We start from the raw sequence: 23074 nt of genomic DNA on the forward strand, positions 1-23074 counted from the left end.
GCAGAATTTCAAAGAACTAGAAGAAAGATTGGAGGTTCTAGAGAGTCGGTTACAAGGTGGTTACGATCAGGAAGTAGAATGTGATTTCTTGGTCACAAAACTTGAACTGGATACATGGGAACAACGTGAAGAACTCAGGCTTTCGCAATTGGCAAAGAAGAAATGGCTTTCTGAAGGCGATCAGAATGCAAAATTTTTCCATGCAGTTGTTAACCAATAGAGGAAAACTAAAGTAATCTCTAATATGCGGCTAGCGAATGGATATATTTTGAATTCGTCGGAACAGGTTCATCAAGGTGCTTTAAATTATTTTCAAGATTATCTTACAAATCCTTCTATTGTTGAACAGGTGGATCTTGCGTCTCTAATACAGTGCTCTATATTTGCGGAAAATAATTTGGCTCTTGCTATAGCCCCGTCTGAGGCCGAGATTTTGGCTACATTGAAATCCATCCCAAAAGAGAGCTCACCTGGACCGGATGGTTTTGGCTCGGGTTTCTATCTAAGCTGTTGGGATTTGATCAAAGAGGATGTCATTGAGGCAGTCAAGGATTTCGTTTCGGGTTCTACTTTACCGAGATTTTATATGGCATCTTATCTGGTGTTGATTCCGAAGGTGGAGGATCCCAAGAGTTTTGACAAGTTCCGGCCTATCAGCCTTTGTTCTGTCGCTTATAAAATTTTTTCAAAGGTTCTTGTACAAAGGATGGCCTCTTTGTTATCTTAGTTGATTTCTCATGAACAAGGGGCTTTTATTCCTGGCCACAACATTTTTGAAAATATCACTCTGGCACAAGAAATGGTTCATTCTCTGAATAAGAAAACAAAGTGCGGCAACATTATGGTGAAGATTGATATGGCCAAAGCCTATGATCGCGTAGACTGGCAATTTTTGCTAAATGCGATGTCATCATTTGGTTTTTCTTCTCAGGTTTGTAATCTTGTAAAGGAATGTGTTCATTCCCCTTGGTTCTCTATTATGATGAATGGGACATTCAAGGGTTTCTTCCAATCGGCTCGGGGTCTAAGACAAGGTGATCCGCTTTCTCTATATTTATTTATTATTATGGAGGAGGTGCTATCAAGATTACTTTGTAAGAATTTTGAAGAGGGTCGAATTGGATGTTTTTCACATCCATGGGTGCGCCTATAGTCTCGCATTTACTTTATGCTGATGATCTTCTAGTTTTTGTGAATGGTGGCAAACGTTCGGTTCTAAAGCTTATGAAAACATTGGAAGTTTATGAAAAGTGGTCAGGGCAGTTAATCAACAAGGAAAAATCGGCCTTCGTTTTCTCAAATTCCATTACATCGGCATGGCGTCGTAATCTTATGAGATCAACAGGTTTTGGGGAAGGCAAGTTCCCGGCCACCTACTTGGGTGTCCCTCTGTTGTCAGGACGTCTTACATCTAGAGACTTGGAACCCATCATTGAGAAGAATCGGAGAAAAATAGCTGGATGGAAATTAACTTTACTATCGCAAGGAGGTAGGCTTACGCTCATGAAACATATTTTAGCATGTATAACAACTCACCTGTTGGCAGTCTTAAATGTGCCTTCGAAGGTTTTCAAAAAACTCAACTCTTTACTTTCTACATTTTTTTGGGGAAAATTGAATGGGAGACCAAGGATGAAATGGTGTTCTTGGGATAGGATCTGCAAGCCGTACAAGGAAGGGGGACTTGGCATGAGAAATTTCGATGAAGTTCAGCGATCCCTACACATGAAGTTCGCTTGGAGATTGTTAACTGTTGATAATCTTTGGACCAAGTTCTTTTGTGCAAAATACGTGAAACATGGCCACATTTTCATGGTTGAGACTAGAAGAAATGCTTCCCGATTCTGGAAGTCTATTATGAATGTGTTTCCTGAGGTGACAGAGAATGTTATAGTGAAGGTGAGAGAGGGCAGTTCTTCCTTTTGGTTTGATCGGTGGCTGGCAAGTGGGCCTTTATGTGCCAGTAGGGACTTTGGGCATTCTGAGATTAGAATTAAAGATGTATGGGTTGATGGTTCTTGGGATGAGAATTATTTGTTAGAACTGGTTGGTTTAGAGAAAACAGAGGAGATCATGAACGGTATTGTGGCTGGTAAGGTGGGCAGTGATATTACCATTTGGAAATAAAAAGTTAAGGGAGAGTTTAAGTCGGCATCAGCTTGGGATCTAATCCATGTAAAAGGAACTAAACATCTGGGCATGGATTGGATTTGGCATCACCTCCTCCCGAAGAAGATTTCTGTGTGCATGTGGAAAGCTAGATTTAATGGGCTGGCGTTGGATTCTTGGGTGCAATCACTAGGAATACTGTTGGCATCTCGGTGTAACTGCTGTTCTAAAGGTCACACAGAAAGTTTAAATCATGTGCTCTGTAATGGGAGTATTGCTGTGACAGTGTGGAAGTGGGCAGCCATTACACTGGGTATTAATCACGTTTCTGGTATGCCTTGGTGGGCGACAGTAATGCAATAGTTTAATGTTTCAAAGAAGTTGTCTCACAGAGGGATTCTTATAGGCATCATACCGTCTGTTATCACTTGGAGGCTTTGGATGCGGCGTTGTAAGGCCAGAATGGAAAATTTCTTTGAATCGGCGTCAGGTGTTTGGTTGGCAGTGAAAGTTTGGATTCGGAATATTTCTTCTCTTATGGTGAAACATTGGCCTATCTCGGCCAGGGATGAGGCTATTCTTTGCGCTCTTGAAGTTCCTTACGTTGATCATGCAAGGCCTATTCCGAAATTGGTTTATTGGAGGAAACCGGCTGAATGGTGGATTAAATTGAATGTAGATGGGTGTTGTCGTGGCAACCTGGGCAGCTGTGGTGGAGGAGGAGTCATTCGAGAAGAGAGAGGTATTTTCAAAGGAGCTTTCTCCTCCTTTTTGGTCATGGTACGAATAATGAGGCTGAATTGAGAGCATTAATAGCTAGGCTATCTTTATGTAAAGAGTTGGGTTTTAATCATATTATTATTGAGAGCGACTTCAGTTTGATTGTCTCTTGGTTGAGTAGTCGCAAGTGCACGACTTGGTATTTATAGGACTATTGGGATGAACTTTTGATGTTATTAAGAGACATGCATTTCTCCATTGGTCATCAATTTCGCGAGGGGAATAATGCCGTAGATTTCCTCGCCCTGTCAGCGAGGAAGGTTATAATAACATTTTTTATGATTTTATTTCTTTGCCACGTAAGTTGAAAGGCATGCTTTGGTTGGATAAGGCGGGCTTGCCTCATGTTAGATTTTAAGTGGAGTTTTTGGGCGTTTTATTTAGGCTTGTTTAGTTTGATTATGGTAGCGTTTTTTATTTTCGTATATTTTTGAGATTTTGGATGTTTTCTTTGAATATATGTAAATCCCAAATGTCCTGCATGTTACCATGATTTTCCTCCGCCATAAGTGAGGGCTTTTAATAAAATTGGGAGGGAGTCACTCATGGACTCGTTATCTTCATCTCTTCTTAAAAAAAAAAAAAAAAAAAAAACTTTGTTATTGATTCTCAAAGAGGTAAAAGTTAAGTATTTCTCAAAAGTTAAAGGTCATGGAAATTGGAACCAACCTCGCTATCTCCTTTCTATTTCTACGTTCATTAGCTAAATTCATATCCCCTTCTTTACTTTCCTCTACCGGATGAGAGGAAAGAGCCACATTTATACTATTTTTTATCCTTTTCTATATGGTAAAAAAAAAAAAAATATAGATCTATTAATTGTTGGCCTCTTCTACTTATCACTACAAGAAATATCATGTTTTTTCATGAATGTTTTTGGTGGCAAAAAGCATAAATTTTGGGAAAAACTCTATTCCCACCAATTCTATTCATGGAAGGCTCATGGATATAAGTCATCACAAAATGTATTTTATCCCACATAAGGTCGAAGTCCTGGAAAATACTAGACTATTCCCATGGCAAATCCAGCGGCAATAGCCTACTAAACTTGCTGCAAAATCACGTTTACATTCATCATTGCTCGTGGGAAAAAGACCAATTAATGCAAGATGGTGGGTATTTTAGTATTACCCACTAGAACATTTGGTGGAAAAAACTTCTTCCGGCAAAAAAAAGAAAAAAGAAAAAAAGAAATTTGCCGCAAGATGTAGTCGAAATTGCTTGATGCCCTTCATGGGTGAGACTTTGAGGTACACCCAGTCACTTTTTTTGAAAGAAAGATCTCTTCTCCTCATATCTACATAACTCTTTTGACGGCTCTGCGGCTCTGAGCCACTGCCATCCTGTCTCTTATGACTCTGACTTAGTCCTTCATCTCTTGAATTATTTCTGGTCCAATAAGCTTGCTCTCACCAACCTCGTCCCAGTATAATAGTGATATGCTCTTCCTCCTATACAGAGCCTCATAAGGTGCTATCTGATTGGAAGCTTGAAAACTGTTGTTGTACGCAAACTCTATGAGCGGCAAGTGATTTTCCCAACTACCTTTGAATTCCAAGACACATGCTCTCAACATATCTTCAAGATTATGAATAATATGCTCTAATTGGCCATCTGACTGATGGTGATAAGCGGTACTAAACTTCAACTTAATGCCCATTGCAGACTGTAAACTCTTCCAAAAATGGGATGTAAACCTCGGGTCTTGATTCGATACAATGGTCTTGGGTATCGCATGCAACCTGACTATCTTCTTCACATATAGTTGTGTCAGCTTTTCCAAGCTGTCAGTATTCATGACTGGTAGAAAGTGTGCACTTGTAGTCAAACGGTCGATGATCACCCAAATAGAATTCTTCCCACTGGGAGTTCTCGACAAACCCACTACAAAATCCATAGCAATATCATCCTATTTCCATTCTGGAATTGAGAGGGGCTGAAGGATATTGGCGGGCCTCTGATGTTCTGCTGTAACTTGCTGATATGTGGCACATCTCTCAATGAACATGGCTATGTCCCTTTTTATTCCTTCCCACCAAAAAATTTTCTTTACATTCAGGTACATCTTCATACTTCCGGGATGAATTGAGTAAGGGGCTGCGTGTGCCTTTGTCAAAATATTCTCCTTAATCTCTAAATTAGTAGGAATCACCCTACAGTTTTTGAACAACTAAGTCTCATCCTTGCTTAAACTGTAATGTGTAGGTCCTTTTGACTTCCTGACCTTCCGCCGGATATCTAGAAGTTTTGGGTCTCTCCTCTACAGAGTTTTCAGCTCTTCAGGGTCGACAACTCTGACTTTGTGCATAGAGGCTAAGACCTCTTCTTGTTGCGAACTTTCCACTAAATGTCTCCTTATTCTGAAGAGAAAAGAGTATACCCCCGATGATTCAAGCACATCCACAAGGTGAGATTTCCAACTTAGTGCATCAACGACCTAGTTTACCTTCCCCAGTTGGTACTTAATCTCGCACTGATAATCACTAATTAACTCCAACCACCTTCTCTACCTTATGTTGAGATTTTTCTATGTGAATAGATGCTTATGGCTTTTATGATCTGTGTAGACTTCACAAGTCTCACCATACAGATAGTGTTGCCAAATCTTTAAAGCAAAAACCGTTGCTTCAAGCTCCAAGTCATGAGTGTGATAGTTCTTTTCATGATCCTTCAGTTGGCGGGGCACATAAGCCACAATTCGCCCTTCTTGCATCAGAACACACCCCAAACCAAATTTGGAGGCATCGCTGAAAACAACAAATGGCTTGTGCGGCTCTAGAAGTGCTAAAATAGGTGCTGAGGTCAACCTTTTCTTCAATTCTTGGAAGCTTTTTTCACACTTATCAATCCATAAAAACTCATCATCTTTCTTTGTCAAAGCAGTGAGTGGTCCAGGCAATCTAGAAAATCCCTCCACAAATCTTCGATAGTAACCTGTGAGTCCCAAGAAGCTTCGGATCTCATGCACTGACGTGGGACGTGGTCAGGCCAAAACTGCATCAACCTTACCAAGATCTACAACCACACCCTCCTAAGAGATGACAAGCTCAAGGAACCTGACTTCATCAAGCCAGAATTCGCATTTGCTGAGTTTTGCATATAACTAATGCTCCCGCAACTTACCTAGTACCAATTGTAGGTGATTAGCATGGTCCTCCAAATCCTGGGAATATACAAGAATGTCATCAATAAAAACTACCACAAAGGAATTCAAATAGGGCCGAACACTCGATTCATCATGTCCATGAAAGCTGTAGGGGCATTAGCTATCCCAAAAGGCATTACTTTGAACTCATAATGCTCGTACCTTGATCTGAAAGCAGTCTTCGGTACATCCTTGTCCCTTATTCTCAGCTTATAGTAACTCGATCTCAAGTCAATCTTCGAAAATATAGCTGTGCCTTGAAGTTGATCAAATAAATCATTGAACCAGGGCAATGGATATTTTTTCTTTATGGTCATATTGTTAAGCTCCCGATAATCAATGCACATTCTAAGGGTATCATCCTTCTTCTTGACAAACAATATCGGCGCTCCCTAAGGTGAGAAACTGGGCTGAATAACTTCATTGTCTACCAGTTCTTGCAATTAAGTCTTCAACTCCTTCAACTCAGCTGGTACCATCCTATAGTCCCGCCTTGTGCACCGGAGCCGCACCAGGTTCTAAGTCAATCGTGAGCTCAAGATCTCGAACAGGAGACAACCCAAGGATGTCATCTGCAAAAAGATCTGGAAACTCCTCAACGACTAGAATTCCCACTACTGACTTCCTCTCCACTGGTTTAGCCACCACTTGAACTAGATAAGCGTCTGCCCCACTTGCCAAATCTTTCTTTGCTTGGATCGCAGATATAACTGTGGGTCTCAACTTTTGCTTACTACCTGCAATTTCCATATAATCTCATCCTAGTAGATGAAAACTGACCACCTAGCTTCGACAATTGATACTTGCGAAATGCTGAAATAGCCAATCCATTCCCAGAATGATGTCAAACCCAAGCAATTTGAATACTATTAAACTAGCATCAAGTATACTCTCTCCAAAGTCCAAAGGACAGCTTAAGGCAACCTTCGAACACAATACCCTTTCTCTGTCTGGTAACGCTACGGTCACAGACTATTGTAAAGGCTCCGTGATTAAGTTATACATTCGCACAAAGGTAGCGGAAAGGATTGGGATGCTCTCGAATCAAATAAGGTACAAGCATAAAATTCATACAAGCAAACTCTCCCTGATGAGATCAAACATTTCCAATTTAATTCTAGAAATTAAACCACACAAGTATAAACTCAAATAGATCGGCTTGAGTTCATACCTGTGATGACCCTCGCATCCTGAGTCTTCGGGGCCTCATCATCGACCTGAACAGGTGTCAAAGCGTACACCCTCGCTTGCACTGTCTACCTCTGATTCGTCCTTCCTCCATGTTGTTTTGGTCGATTTCCTTGAGCAGCATTAGGGCATTTGCGAGCATAGTGCCTTGCTTGACCATATTTGAAACATTGGGTCCCACCCTAATAACAGTCACCTTCATGGATCGGTTGCACCTTCTGCATATTGGGGCTCGGCCCCCTACGCACACACCAACAGATGCCTGCGGCCTTGCCCCCATCCTTGATCCAAATTTTTGAGGTGACCCCGAAATCCTTCCTTCTCCTACAAAGCTCTGCCTCTTTTGGCCCGTCGGAGAGCCTACCACACCACCAAATACCCGCTCTGCTATGGAGGCCACCTTATCCAATCTCTGAAAATTTTGAATTTGCAGACAAGCAACTTGTCTGCGAATGCTGATGCAATCCCTCTTGAAATCGCTTGGTCCCCATCTCTTTAGTGGCAATGAGATGCGTTGCGAACCTACTGAGCTCCATGAATTTCCGAGCATACTACTCCACCATCATATCTCCTTGCACAAGCTTGTTGAACTCCCTTGCCTACTGATGCCTCACTGTGTTAGGGTAAAAGTGATCATCAAACTCCTACTTAAAGCATTGCCAGGTCACCACTGTGAAAGATCCCAGTTCCATCTAAAGGATCTTCCGCTTAGTCTCCCACCAGGCAGCAAATTCTCCTTGCAGCATGTAGCTTACATAAAGCACCTTCTGGGATTTGGTGCACCCGCATATCTCGAATGTCTGCTCCAAATCCTTGATCCACCTCCCAACTCTGAGCTGGTCTTCCTCACCTGTAAGTCCAGGGGTCCTATCGGCCAAGAAACGCTCATAAGAGCCCCCCTTTGCTCCTCCTGAGGTTGGGGACTAGAAGTTCTTTTGGAGGAATTCCGTCATATGATTTAACACCTTAGTCTTGGCGTAATTTCCATTGCCATGCAGTAGTTCATCCTCGGGAGCTTGGCCAAAAGGTTCGTTAAGCAGAAACCCAAGTCGCACCATCTCTGCCTGCCAAAACGCAACCCATTACTCCATTCCTCAACCTAAACAAAAGAATTCTTAGAGATTAAAGCCTAAATTTATGGTATTGCACCTAAGTGACTTGTGGTTTTACCCAGTGCCGAACTGCTCTGATACTACATGTGGCTCCCTCAACCCCCACGTGTAATTTAGTAGGAGTCGCGACACTGGGGTGATGACCACTTGGGTCACACACCCCATCGCCAAGTGCGAGTATATGTGGATATGCAATATATGTACAATTTATAAATGCAAAGGAAAATCATAAGGCAGTCTAAAATTAAGTACTAGAAAATTAAAATACAACCCAACAAGAAGTCCTCCATAAAGTTATTACAGTCATCCAGCTGATCAAAATAGAATAAAACAAAAGTCCATAAACTACAATGGAAAAATAAACCCCAGCTTATCACTCCTCAGGTGGGGTTGGTCCATCGTGCTCAAACTTGTCCTTTGGATCAAATTCTATTGTTTCATGACGTGGGAACACCACAAAAAGATCTCGCAATTTCAACAAACAAATCCACAGATCATCAACCGAGAATTTCAAGCATGGAAGCACACAAATAAACATGCACAACAGTCATGAGAGACTTTTCCAAAATACCCATCTATGACCTTACATAAATAATATCATTTAATTATAGTCACTCACTCCAAAAATCTCATTTGTACCCAATTTACATCCATTTATTACGGTGTGCACCATGATCTCCCCTCGGGACTTTGCACACTCTGGCTCCCTTCATCACATCACGGGTAACGACCACACGTGTGACTTCGTAACGAGTGATGACCATCTCTGCGCCCGGCAAGTACGTACCAAACATCCTCTAGCCACCGCCAGAAGAGGGACCACGGGGTTGTGCCAAGAGCATTACCATCTTGGCCGAGCCAACTATCGCTCAATGACAGCCTAGGGGACGTCACTCAGTTTTATGCTCTTCCAAGTGACCAGAGGAGCTGCACTGAGATAATACCCCATCTCGGCTTAGGGTCGTGATACACACATCCACAAAATAAGCTTTTAATGACATCAAAACACAGTTTTTCCTGGATTTCACAGTATAACGTAGAACAAAGCAGAATTAATAAAATCATGATAGATAATGACAAATTAAAAAATGCAGATGCATGACAAGCAGTTATCGGATGGCATGACATAGCACAAACAATCATCATACAAATATCACAGTTGTCACAATTCCAACAAATTCACAATTCTCCAAACTACACGCGATTCCCAACGCTCCAATCGGCCTTAGGCCGACATTCACCACAACTACAAATTTTATAACCCAACACTTCATAGGGTCCCCGACCATTTCTCATTCACAACCAGACTACAACCACAACAGATGGCAAAATAATCCAAGTCAGAAATTCGAGGGTCGATTTGGAAATTTACTTACAATAGCGGAAGGGAAAATTTTTGGATGATTAAGTGCGATGAATTTAAGTACCTTACAAGTGTCCGTGCGCGCACGTGTTGTTGTGGCATCTGGAGGGCAAAGCATGGTGATAGGGGCACAGATCTGGACAGTTAGAGGGTTTTCTGATTGGGAAAAATTATAGGGTGGTAGATCTTATGTGACAGTGGGTGGAAGAGGTAATTTTTAGCGGTGGGTGTGGTGAAGCACAGCGGAGCAGTGGCTAAAGTGAGCTTTAGCTCACGGGTTGGGTGGAACCAAGGGATGAAGAGGTTGGGAATGAGAATGGGAGGGCTAGGAGGTGGTTGGACAGCCACTAGAGCATGTCTGGGAGCGGTGGCTTGCAGCGGCGCACGATGACACTTGGAGAAAAATTCTTGAAGTCTACGGAATGATAATCGGAGGAAAAGGATGGCGAAGAGACAATGTTTGAAAGGAGGAGAGGGTGTTTGAGGGATGATTTGAGGGTGGAGAGACTCGGCCTATTTATAGGCCGAGGGTTGGGGGTTGGAGATCGCAGCCGTGACTGCGATCGGTGGTGGGGAACTGTCGGGGCTTCACGAGCATCGCACGTGTGGCTTTCGACGAGTGGTGGGTAGCAACAACGAGCAGCTACCATGGCCGAGGGCCTCACAGATTGCAAAGATCGAATGGCGTGGATTGTTTAGGGCATGCGGTGGTTGCAGATGAAGGGGAGGGGCTTCTGCCTTGCTAACACGTGGAGGCAATTCGGTGGCGATGGAGAGAGGTGCTGGAGGAAGAAGAAGAAAATGGAGAAGAAAGAAAGACAAGAAAGAAAGAAGAAGAGAGGGGTGTAGGGGTGTCACATGGCATAGGGAAGAAAATGGGGCCTTAGGGTTTTTACCCTTTGGCTCAAAACGGCGTCGTTTAGGGGAGGAAGACTAAATTTTGGTCCATGCCTCAAAACATTGATGTTTCATGTGGGAGAAAGGGCTAGGCTTACATGCACACGGGTTGGGCTTGAAATCCACTCATATCACACTAAAACCAGTCCAACACACACAAAAAAAAAAAAAAAATAAATAAATAAAAGAACCCACTTACTAGAATCACTTGGGCTTAGCAAATAAAAATAAAAAGCAATAAGAAAAAAAGAAAACACACACACTCGCACAAACTTGGGCCTCATAAATTGGGTGTTTGGTACCCATCCCATACCAATGATTTGGTATCTCAATTATTAGTAAGAGCATTCTCAATGGTTCCTTTATCATATTATTTAAAATACATTATCAAAACTCACTTTTCCATTTTACATATTGACTTTTACAATATACCATATATCATTTTAACTATTTTTTTCTCTATATCATCTAAATATTATATTTTTTAGTATTTTTTTATTCATTTCATATACTTCCTCTAACTATCAATCATATCCTTATATCCTTTGATATTTGCTGCAATATCTCCCCTTATATAATGTCATACAATTATGTAATATTTTAGATTATTCCAAATTTATAAGCCAAACCAAAATTTAAACGGATCCAAAAATATATATATATAAAAAGAATTATATTATGAGAATATTCATTTCGATAATTGTAAAAGAATATTTTCAAAATATTCTTGGGCATATTTTGAGAATATCCATTTTTGATAATTCCGAGACAATATTTTAAAGATTTTCTTGAGTATATTTTGACAATATCTATTCTCTATAATTGTGAAAAAAATATTCTCAACATATTCTTGAGTATATTATAAGAATATACCTTACTTTAGTTTACTCAAAACGTTAACTACAAATAAGACCATTTGTTCTAAAATTTTACCATTATTTTTATTTCCATTTCTTTGCATAATTCTTTTAGTTTTCCTTTCTAATACGCATCTTATGGATGATGTCTTTGACAATTTTTACTCTTCGTCATTTGATGATGAGTTGGCATCAAATTTAATTCTTGCCATGGAAGAGGAATGCTTGGGTAGTAAAAGAGACTCAACATTGCGCTGTAATTCTGTTCCACACCTTACATTCATTGCAAGAAATTCTTTTGAAGGCCACCAATGCCTTTTCTCAGATTATTTTATTAAATCACCTGTATATCCGCCAAATGTATTTCATAGGAAGTTTCGAATGCAACGTCCTCTTTTTTTGCCTATTCAAAGAATAGATGTCGCTAGAAGGTTTGGGCATTTCTCCCTTCAAAAAATAATTGTTGCAATGAGAATACTAGATTATGGAGTATCTAATAATTTTGTGGAGAATACTTGAAGATTGCAAAAAATACAACAAGAGTGTTTGAAGAAATTTGTTAAGGCTGTTATTTGCATATTCTTCAACGAGTACTAAGGTCACCAATTGACAATGAAATTGATAGATTGCTGGTAGTTAGAGAGAGTCGTGGGTTTTCAGGGATGTTAGGGAGTATTGATTGCATCATTTGAAATGGAAAAATTATCCAAGTTCATGGAAATGAATGTATTGTGGTTACATTCATGAATCAACGATAATTTTGGAAGTTGTAGCGTCATATGGTCTTTGTATATGACATGCATATTTTGGGTTACCAGGCTCTCATAATGATATCAATATCCTAGAACATTCTTTTAATTTTAGAGAGCTTGTTGAAGGATGTGCTCTAAAGGTCAAGTATTGTAACGCTCGTCCTTGTGGTGAAACTTTAGAAAATGATTTTAGAAAAATGAGATGGGAATTACTGAACCTTTTAAAATTTTTTTCTTCCCTTTCCAGGATATAAAAGATTCTACCATTAAAATTTAAAACTTGCATTTACAAATCTAGGAGAGAGTTTTGCAGCGGAAATCATTAAACTAAAATATAAGTTCTTTTACAAAAATAAGATTTCATATATTACACAAAAGGTCTACGCTTCCGTCATCTTTTCCTTGGACCATGTTTGTCCTGATGCTTCGTTCTCATTTCATTCCTTGGTGGGGCATACATAAAAACAAAATAAGTCGAATATTCAGTAGACATTACTTCGTACCGTAAAAACATACTAACATAAATTTCATTTATGTATTCTCACTCATATACATACTTTACATAAAACATTTTCTTTTCTTTAAAACATTGCAATGTGGGGTTTTTCTTTTTTGAAAAAGGTTTTCATTCCTCAAAACATTTCCCACCTTGTACTTTCTTTCGTAAAACTAAAACTTCCATACATATAATTAATTTTATCGCTTTTATTTGGTAGGTACACACTGTTACACCCCGTGTGTTAGGGTTAGCGGTCTTTGGACCTGCTTCCGCCTGTGGCTGCAAGCTGGGAATCCCTCAGTCAGGGGGCAGCATTGGGTGCACTATTAGTACTACTTACCCGGCATTGCAATCTGCCTAGTCCTTTGGTACCATCATTCATTCATCAGTCATGGCCGTTACGTAGTTTCATATATTAAAACATTTATTTCTTTTCAGTCTTTTCATTTCCTTTCCTTCATTCACTTCCTTTTTATCAGTTCATTTCTTTTCATAAAACATCATTTCATAACAAAAAACATCAAACCTCATTATTCATTTCATGGAACATAAATACAATACATACTACATATAACATCTATTCATATGCATATAACTATTCCTTGGGTGTATAAAAAGGGACTACCAAAGAAGGTCATTACATACATATACTGGCAAGTTTGGTAAGTGGGATGAGACAAAATTGTCATCTTATTTCATTTCATTATTATAACTTATCTTAAATTTTCACACAAAATATAATAAACAATTCAATTTTTTCAACTCCCAAAACAATAATAATATTAAAAAATAATATTTTAAACTTTCATCTAAAACCAAAAATTCTCATCTCACTATCCAAACCTACCCTAAACCTTAATATCTTATAGCATAGATTCGTAAAACATTTTTATTCTAAGAAACATTTCCTTTTCCTTCATTTCATAAACGAACACTTTCTCATAAAAATGTTTGTTACATTTTCATAATTAAAACATTTCTTTTTCATTTTCATATCGTTAGAAAACTCTAGAAGAGCATGAACGTAATACTTACATAGACTCCAAATCATGCACATTTCGTCCAATCCGTTCATGTGTGTGTCAAATAACAACGTACATGCATTCACAACTTTTCGTCATTTCCTTTTCATTTACAAGAATACCAAGCGTAGAACTTGTGTAATAAAACTATTCAAACAATTATTTCTAGTCTGAATTGAATGCATGTGTTTTTGGGTGTTTATGTATAAATACATATATATATGTGGGTGTGATCAGCAACTCCACATGCATAAAGCTGTAACTACAGGAGGAATGACATACAATTGTTCAAAGTTATTTTGACCCAAATGCCTGGCGTTCCACCAAAGAGACTTCCACCAGCTACAAGGCAGGAGACAATAAAGTCACACTATCAATAGAAAAACTCAATGACTATCAACTATAAAGATATAACATAGAAAACATTGCGGGCTAGTTTGCTTCAGTGGGATAGGACCAGGAAGGGCTAGGGCTTACTTCTGTGATTTTTTTTCTTTCCCTTTTGAAAAGGTGGTTTTCTTGTGTAATTGGCTACACCATTTGGTTTTTAATAAATTTTGAACACTTGCCATAAAAAAAACATAGGAAAACACTAACTGAAGTTTCCTAGTTGTGTTGTACCAAAATTGCCAAGGCCAAAAGTGGTATTTTTCTTAGTAGGCTGAGATGGTTGAAAAGGCATTGAAAAAGAGGGCTACATCAAAGAGAGATTTCAGAATCATGTATAGTTTGAGCACAAGGAATGTGCATGAAGATGGGATTCATTCTAGCATTAAGCAATTTATTACACAACATAAGATAGCTAGGCTAATTAGCGACCCATAAATGAATTGTAATGAAGAAGCTATGTAGAAAATCTAGAAGCAATACGCTGTAAGCTACTAAGAAAATAAGATAGCATTGACGAGATTCCTTAGAATATACATGCGCATATACTACACTATGAATAAATAACAAGTCTCACAACATTCATTCACAACTCCCACTTTTAATTTGCCAAATCAGCACATTACAAAGTCAAATTTGAGTCCCCTCCATTCTTACATCTTATATTTTACTTTCTATCCAGTAACATCCCAAGCATCGAATTGGGATTCAACTCCAAAATAAAACCCACTTAAGATTGAAAGTAGTGCTGATTGAAAACAGAATGGATGGAGAAAATGGGTAATCTAAGTGATGCAAAAAAGGACAAAGAAGCATTGGAAACAGAAAATAGGCATCACTATACCAAACTTGAAGACAGACACACCAAAAACAATATTATTTTTTTTTTCAAGTTTTAACCAGGAGATAAGCCTCAATTTTTTTTTTTTTTTTAAAAAGTCGAAGGTCACATGTTCAGGAGTGACACCCTCCTCAAATTTATTAAAAGCCCTCACTTATGGTGGAGGAATACTGAATACAATAAAAAAACGCACCGAAACTATCAAATAAAAGAAACAACTTTCCCCTCAGGCGCTAAAGAATCCCCAAATCCACACTCCAAACGTCTCTAACCACCTACACAAACCCACATGCTTGGCCCCTAATATATGGAAGCCCCCATTTATCAGTGCGTACAAGCCCAGTAAATCAACTCTCTCTAAACTCATCTCCCCAAAAATCAAAATTTCGTCCCATCGCCCCTTCCTTCGCAAGAAAATCAGCAACCATGTTTGCTTCACGATAAATATGTCTCACATTAACATTCATCATCCGAAATAGCTGAATAGCTTCTTCCCAAAAATCCCATAAATATCAAAATTTGCAAACACCCATGCGAAACCATCCCACAACCACCATTGAATCCAACTCCACAAACTCCCTCAGCTCAAGTTGATTACACAACTTTAAACCATCAAGAAAAGCACGACATTCAGCAACATTATTAGTAGCAAAACCATAACAATGAGCAAATCCCACAATAACTTTCCCATTGTGATCTCTAATGACACCACCCCCTCCAGATCTACTAGGATTTCCACAAGACCCTCCATCAACATTCAACTTGACTCACCCCACCCCTGGCCTATCCCAAGCTACCATCTTCACCTCCTTATGAATGATTGGCACCACTGGGCAATTTAGATCCTGCAAAATCAAAACATCTCTTCCATTAAGTTTTTTTTGTTTCCTTAAAAGCGTTGAGAATTCCACAAAATAACCTTTAACACATTGCACAATTTGTCTCCAATAAAAAACTCCCCCCTCCATACGCGTTGTACATCTCGCCCTCTAAATAGCCCACGTAATAATTATCAGTGCAACCCCACAAAGCCATCTCACTTGAGAACAAGAAGATGCCCATAACCGCCATACATTTACAACTCCTTCCCACCTTCTCATCTACAGCATCCTAATCCCAAACACCCTCGCAAAAAAATCCCTAACCCGCCTAGCTCCCTCCCCTTCACACAAAACATGATCTAATGATTCAATATGGCTAGCCTCACAACAATGACACTTCGATACTATTGGAATATCCAGCTGCCTAATTCTTTCATCTACTGGTAAAGCATGAAGCCGAGCTCTCCACATTACAAAAGACATTATTTTTGGGATCTCATTTTGCCATAACCACCTCCTCCACAAGCATATTGGGCCCCTCTTTCTCACTAACTCCCAGGCTAGCTTTGATGTGAACTCCCATCATTAGCTTGCTTCCATACATAACAATCCCTCCCTTGTCGCAAATGCACTTGCACGTTAAAAACATTTACAGCCGTCTCCGTACCAACGAGCTGACGCACACGAGTCTCATCCCAATTACTTCCTTCCAACAAATCCTGAATCCTCAAACCCAGGTCCGCAACTACCACTTCCGATTCAGCCAATACACCATCCCCCATCCAATTATCAAACCAAAAACTTGAATCCCCCTCATATTAAACACTTAGAGTTTCTCAAAACAATGGGAAGCACCTTCAAAATTCCTCTCCAAAATCTCGGGCCCTTCCCAGGTGATACCAGCTGAAACACATGTGAATTACCAACATATTTTTCTTTAAAAAAATTAGCCCACAAAGATCCTCCCTTCAATAATCTCCAAGCAAACTTCATGAATAAAGAAATTTGAACATCCGAAAGATCCCGAATTCTCAAACCCCCTTCCTCCACTGGTAAACAAATCATCTTCCATAATACTCAGTTTCTATTTTTTTCCTCCACACTTGACCCCCATAGAAAATTTGCAAACATCCCCTTTAACTACTTCACTTCCCCTTTCGGGACATTCATCACCAAAAGCAAATGAACCGGCAAGCTATTTAAAAATGTTTCAAGAGAACAATCTTACCCCCAAAGGATAATAACTTTCCTTTCCATCCCGCAAGCTTCTTTTGCACTTTTACCAACAACGGCTCAAATAAACGACGCACCATACAACGCACATACAATGGCACTCCTAAATAAATACAAGGCCACGATCCTTCTCTATAACCTGTGAAACTTATCAAATCTTCCTTCCTTGTCAGTGAAAATGATGAAGAAAAAAATATATAAGATTTACTTGGGCTTACCTCCTGTCCCGACATCTTCTCATACACCTTCAATATGCGCATAATATTTCGAACGGAATCTCTACCTCCATTCAAAAATAACAAAAGGTCATTTACATATAAAAGATGCGTAATAACCTTGCCCCCCATCGGCTGAAATGGCTTTATTTTCCCCAATAAAAATTCTTGACGTAGCAAACATGACAAAATCTCCTCCGTCAATATAAAAAGATAAGGCGATAATGGATCGCCTTGACGTAAACCCTGGGATGATCTAAAATAACCCTTCAAGCTTCCATTTAACATAACTGAAAAATCCGGTGAGGAAACACAGTTATAAATGATAGTTCGACACCTCTCCGAAAAACCCAGCCTCTTCAATACCTCCATTAAAAATCTCCAATTCACCCGATCATACACTTTAGCCATATCAATTTTAATCATAACCTTCCTACCTCTATTTTTCCTATTCAGATCACTCATCATTTTCTGAGCAATAGAAATATTATAAAAAATGCTATGACCTCGCACAAAAGCCGCTTGTTCCGGTGAAATAATCCCCTCCAAAATAGGAGCAAGTTGATTCACCAACACTTTGGATAAAATCTTATATACTACCCCACACAAACTGATTGGCCTAAATTGAGAGAAAGAAATCGGTACCTCCACTTTTGGAATTAACACAATGTTTGTTGCACCAAAAAATGACGACAAAGGAATACCTTCAAAGAACTCCCGTGCCGTCTCCAGTAACTCATCCTTCACAATTTCCCAAGCCAAAACAAAAAAACTTGCAGAGAACCCATCAGGCCCAAGACTACTATCCTGTGGAATCGACCAAAGAGAGACCTGAACCTCCTCCATAGTCGGACTACTCTCCAAAACTGCATTATCCACTCAGAAATCACTGGCGCAAGCAAATTTAGATCCTCGTCCACCCATTCTACTACTTCCATCGTAAGCATATCAGTAAAATAAGTTACCGCCCCCTTATGCACTGAATCAGGCGATTGAAGTACCTGCCCGTTCTCCAATGTCATCCTCTCAACATTATTATTCTTCTTTTTCACTCTCAAAGTTGCATGAAAAAAAGCCGAATTAGAATCCCCCTCCGTAAGCCACTTAATACGTGACTTTTGACAACCCATAATTTCTTCTTGCTGTAAATATTGAATGTGTCATTGCTTACAACTAAGCAACTCCTCTTCCATTTCTTGCGAATAATTTGAAACAACCACCTGTTCTAGCTCGCCCAGCCTTGTTTCAATTGCCTTTATTTCACCCTCAACTCTTCTAAATACCTCAACATTCCATTTTTGTAAATCTTTTTGAGCCGTTTCAATTTTTTGCTAACACACACCATAGCACATCCCTCCATTGGCCTACACCATGAAGACCAAACCATCTCCAAAAAACCCTCATGAGTCTACCACATACGTTGAAACCTGAAAGGCCTTGCCCCCCTTCTACTCTCTCGCGCCATAGAAATCACCATTGGCGCATGGTCTGATGACGTTCTTGGGTAAGTATTCCACCCGGGCATCAATAAAGATATTTAAAAAATCTGTATTCACCAATACCCTGTCCAATCTGGCCCAAATACGTCGACCACCTAATCTCGCATTACACCATGACATCCTCTGGCCCTCAAATGGAAGATCTAACAAACTGCAATCCTGAATACACCCATTAAAATAAGCCTTTGCACGAGGAGCACGAAACACCCCTCATATTTTCTCATCATCACTTCTAATAATATTAAAATCTCCTGCCACCAACCATGGTTGTAACCCAGGTTCAACCTCGCGCAAATAATCCCATAATCATGCAGATGCATTTGAAAGCAACTTGCATATATTACCGTAACCAGCGTAAGCATCTCCCCCTTACAAACCACCCTGTTAGTGCCTGATCAGAGCATGATACAAATTTAAAATCTAACCCTTCCTCCCAAAATAACCAAACTCTTCCTCCAACTTCAGCATTATTCACAAGGTATGCCATTTTCGTCTTCTTTGCCCACCTACCACATTTATTAGAAATAAGAAAAGGTTCTAAAATCGCCACCAGAGGATGGTATTTATTTAATAAAGCCGAAGCCTACTTTTGGACGAAAGAATTCCCCTAATATTCCAAGCTAAAAAATTCAATACCATTAATAAATTTTATTCGAACGCGTCACTCTATCAGGGGCAATAATCGGCTGCTTTTTCTTTGCTCCTCGCAATTTTTTCCGAGAAACATTCAACTCCGTGTCAGATTCATAACATTTTCGGGCCATCTCTACACCACCTTGACCCAACTCATCCTCTGATAAACAAAGTCCCAAATCATTCTCTCCTCCTCTGCCATACGACCCCTTCTCTGCCAAGTGAATCAATTCAAATTCCATGGCTTCATCAATGAGCTTAAGTGAACTTCTTGGACTCAACCGAACATCACACATCTCTTCTCGTTCTCCACTCTTATTCTCCGACTCAGTTTGCTCAAACCAGTTTCCCCTGCTCATCTCAATAGCCAACACAAGCCCATCTTCCTATTTACGTGAACCAACATTACTCCCAGAGGCTGGACCAATCACCTCAACATCTGAAATCGCAGCACGTTCCTCCACTTGCAACTGAACATGTTCACTAATTAACCCACACCCTTCTACAAAAAAAACCTTCGAACTTGTCGTAGCCCCTTCCAAACCTTCCAAACCCCGCTGCTTAATTCCTTCCAGAATAACCTCATGTCTTGAAGACTTCACAACAGCTACCTCTACTGCCGGTTTCTCTGGTTCCCTCACCCCCACCGATTTCCAAACTTTTGCCAACTTCTCCTTACCATCCTCATTCTCCATTACTCGCATCTTTCCTTTCCCCTCCCTCTCCAAACGACCACACTTGCTCTCCTGGTGCCCCTGCATGCGACACCTTGAAAATGACTGGTTACCACCCCTGGCAGCCCAAGACAGAACAAACACCGAACATGTTTCGATACATCTATCTCTATACAAATTCTTGCTGCTTACGGGTGCGTAACACATGTCGTCTCATTATCTTGTTTTAGAAACCTTCCAAGACCACCCCTAATGCTTCTCAACATAAAACCATGAAAAAAATTTGGAGGTAGTCCTGGCAATGTCAACCAAATTGGAACCATTGGAGAATCCTCTTCCTCTCTAAAATCCGGTGTCTAGTGGAACACCTTATAAGAAAACCCCATCATGTTCGAATTTCCCCTTGCCATTACCTAAATAAAATCCTTTTCATTTGCCAAACGAACCGGCACATTTCTAGGATTTCTGAGTTGCCCCACCACAGGAACATATTTCAAACCCCACCGATTGCGAATGAAACTCCGAATCTGATCTAGAGATGATCTCCTACGGATGAATTTCAAAGCCACCGAAAATCGAAATGGCTCTGCCGCGAGATTGATTTCCACCTTAGAGAAAAGAAATAACATCTCGCCCTTCACAAACCTTGGCTCCCACACCGGCAAATCCACTTCTGGAAGTGGTTGTTGCCATGCACCCACAATCTAAGCCAGAGACTAACCAAACGAAACCGCCCCTATCACCTTCTCATCTTGATGTTGTTTGTTTGCATGTCGTGCTCCTAAAACTAATAAAGATTCACTCCCACCCTCTGTCCGCCCCAAGGAGGCGGCGACCGAAGCCATCTGCGCGAACCCTAGACGCTTCCCAACTCGAGAGAAAAATTTTGTCACGCCACGTCACCCCTGACAAATTAGCTTTTAGTAATATTATAAGATCAGTAAGCCTCTATTTAAACAAATGAAACTGGGAGATCAAACCATCACCTAATCGAAGCTTCAATAATTTCAGAGTAACTTGCATTTGATTGACCAAAGCCTAATGTGTTGCTCGAATTAAGAAGCGATGGGGTGCTCGAGAAAGTGTTTACACCAAATCCTGGGGTAGAAGCACCAAGCATTCCTTGACCAAAGGGCTAACTCATACCCTGCCCAAAGGAAGTAGTTGTATGTCCGAAAGAAGAGCCCGTCTGCCCAATTGAAGATGAAGAGGATTGGAATAATGGACATGACTGAGTGTTACTACCAAATGCTGTATTTGTTGCCTCAGATGGTCCAAAACTAAAGAGGGGCGTAGATGAACCAAAAAGTGATGGGAATGAGACAACACCAAACGCAGATGACGTTGGTATTGATGTTGATCCCAAAAGGCTAGATGAAGTTAATGCACTAAAAGGTGAAGAACCGAATGTAAGAGTAGTTGAGCTTACAAAATTCAAACCGCCAATGCTAGGAGATTTTGGTGCGAACGGGTTGGAAGTCATTGAGGCATAGAAAGGACTCACAGATGATTGGCAAAATGTTGCAGGACCAAGAATATTTGAATTTGTAGGAATCGAACTAAATCCTATCCCACCAGCAGGCTGAGTGGCAGGAAACGGTCCACTTGAAATTCAAAGGCTAATTTTTTTGTGTTAGTCAATTATTAACAAACACCATAAATATTTTAAATTTTGAGACATTTTCTAAAATACCTTTATCTCCCAATTGATAGTCCTCCCATCTCAGCTCCTCGTGGCTTTTATCTTCATTGATAGGCATGGCTGATATGGACTCTAACTTCATAGCAGTCGGGGTACCACTATTATCATCTTCAGATGTTGGCGTGTAAGGAGCTACTCTACTTCCCCCATGTTGAGTTCCTAAAGGTGCTTGCCCAAAGCCAGTGCTGCCAAATGCTAGTGTTGTGGACTGGGCTTCTATACACAGTTCATAAGGATAAAAAAATCTAGTAAATATAAAAAACAAATATAACAAATAATGGTGCATGACCCAATAGAAGTTCCTCATCAAACAAAAAAAGAAAATAGTTCCTACTCAAAATAAGAATGCTTATCAGGACGAAAACAACATTATAAATTAGAATGCTTATCAGGACGATAAAAACATTATAAATTGTATGACCAGTTAAGCACATGAATTAACTCACCAAATGGAGAGCTCTGGGCTCCAAAAGGAGTAGTTGTGGTACCAAATGGGGTGCTACCAAATGCAGAAGCCGATTGGCCAAACACTGGCGAGGACCCAAAGCTCAAGGAGGGGGTACTTGAAGCCCTAAAGGCAGGAGTGCTTGAGGTGCTGAACGCAGGAGTGCTTGATGTGACAAATGCAGGAGTGCTTGATGTGCGGAACGCAGGAGTGCTTGAGGTGCCGAACGCTGGAGTGCTTGAGGTGCAGAACGCTGGAGTGCATGAGGTGCCCAACATAGGAGTGCTTGAGGAACCAAATAAAGGGCTGCTTGATGCTCCAAATGCTCCACCAGATCCAAATACAGGAGCATTTGACACACCAAACGCAATCTCTGTGCTACCAAATGCAGGGCTTGCTGTTGTACCAAAGGCTGGGGTGCTCGTAGCACCAAAAGCAAACATGCTTGTAGCACCAAAGGCAGGGGTGCTTGTAGCACCAAATGCAGGGGCGCTCGTAGCACCAAATGCAGGAGTGCTTGAGGTACCAGACATAGGAGTGCTTGATGTGCTAAACGCAGGAGTACTTGATGTGCTGAACGCTGGAGTGCTGAACGCTGGAGTGCTTGAGGTACCAAACATAGGAGTGCTTGATGTGCCAAACGCAGGAGTACTTGATGTGCCGAACGCTGGAGTGCTTGAGGTACCAAACATAGGAGTGCTTGATGTGCCAAACGCAGGAATACTTGATGTGCCGAACGCTGGAGTGCTTGAGGTGCCCAACATAGGAGTGCTTGAGGAACCAAATAAAGGGCTGCTTGATGCTCCAAATGCTCCACCAGATCCAAATACAGGAGCATTTGACACACCAAACGCAATCTCTGTGCTACCAAATGCAGGGCTTGCTGTTGTACCAAAGGCT

General features: G+C 40.4%; 2 protein-coding genes across 2 annotated transcripts; both read right to left on the minus strand.

Moving 5' to 3' along the window:
* Nucleotides 1-4252: 4252 nt before the first annotated feature.
* LOC121235491 lies at nucleotides 4253-6351 on the minus strand. Its single transcript, XM_041131839.1, has 4 exons — nucleotides 6175-6351; nucleotides 6013-6052; nucleotides 5473-5823; nucleotides 4253-4773 (listed from the first exon to the last, which is right to left on the minus strand). The coding sequence occupies exons 1-4, from the start codon at nucleotides 6349-6351 to the stop codon at nucleotides 4253-4255; spliced, it is 1089 nt and encodes a 362-aa protein (XP_040987773.1).
* An 8005-nt stretch (nucleotides 6352-14356) lies between these two features.
* LOC121235492 (nuclear pore complex protein NUP98A-like) lies at nucleotides 14357-22866 on the minus strand. The gene is made up of 4 exons (XM_041131841.1): nucleotides 22176-22866; nucleotides 21721-21945; nucleotides 21049-21632; nucleotides 14357-14418 (listed from the first exon to the last, which is right to left on the minus strand). Exons 1-3 carry the CDS (start codon nucleotides 22864-22866, stop codon nucleotides 21163-21165), a joined length of 1386 nt encoding a protein of 461 aa, XP_040987775.1. The 3' UTR covers nucleotides 14357-14418; nucleotides 21049-21162.
* Between the last annotated feature and the right edge of the window lie 208 nt (nucleotides 22867-23074).

This window comes from Juglans microcarpa x Juglans regia, chromosome 6D (assembly GCF_004785595.1).
Source record: "Juglans microcarpa x Juglans regia isolate MS1-56 chromosome 6D, Jm3101_v1.0, whole genome shotgun sequence".
Lineage (NCBI taxonomy): Eukaryota > Viridiplantae > Streptophyta > Magnoliopsida > Fagales > Juglandaceae > Juglans > Juglans microcarpa x Juglans regia.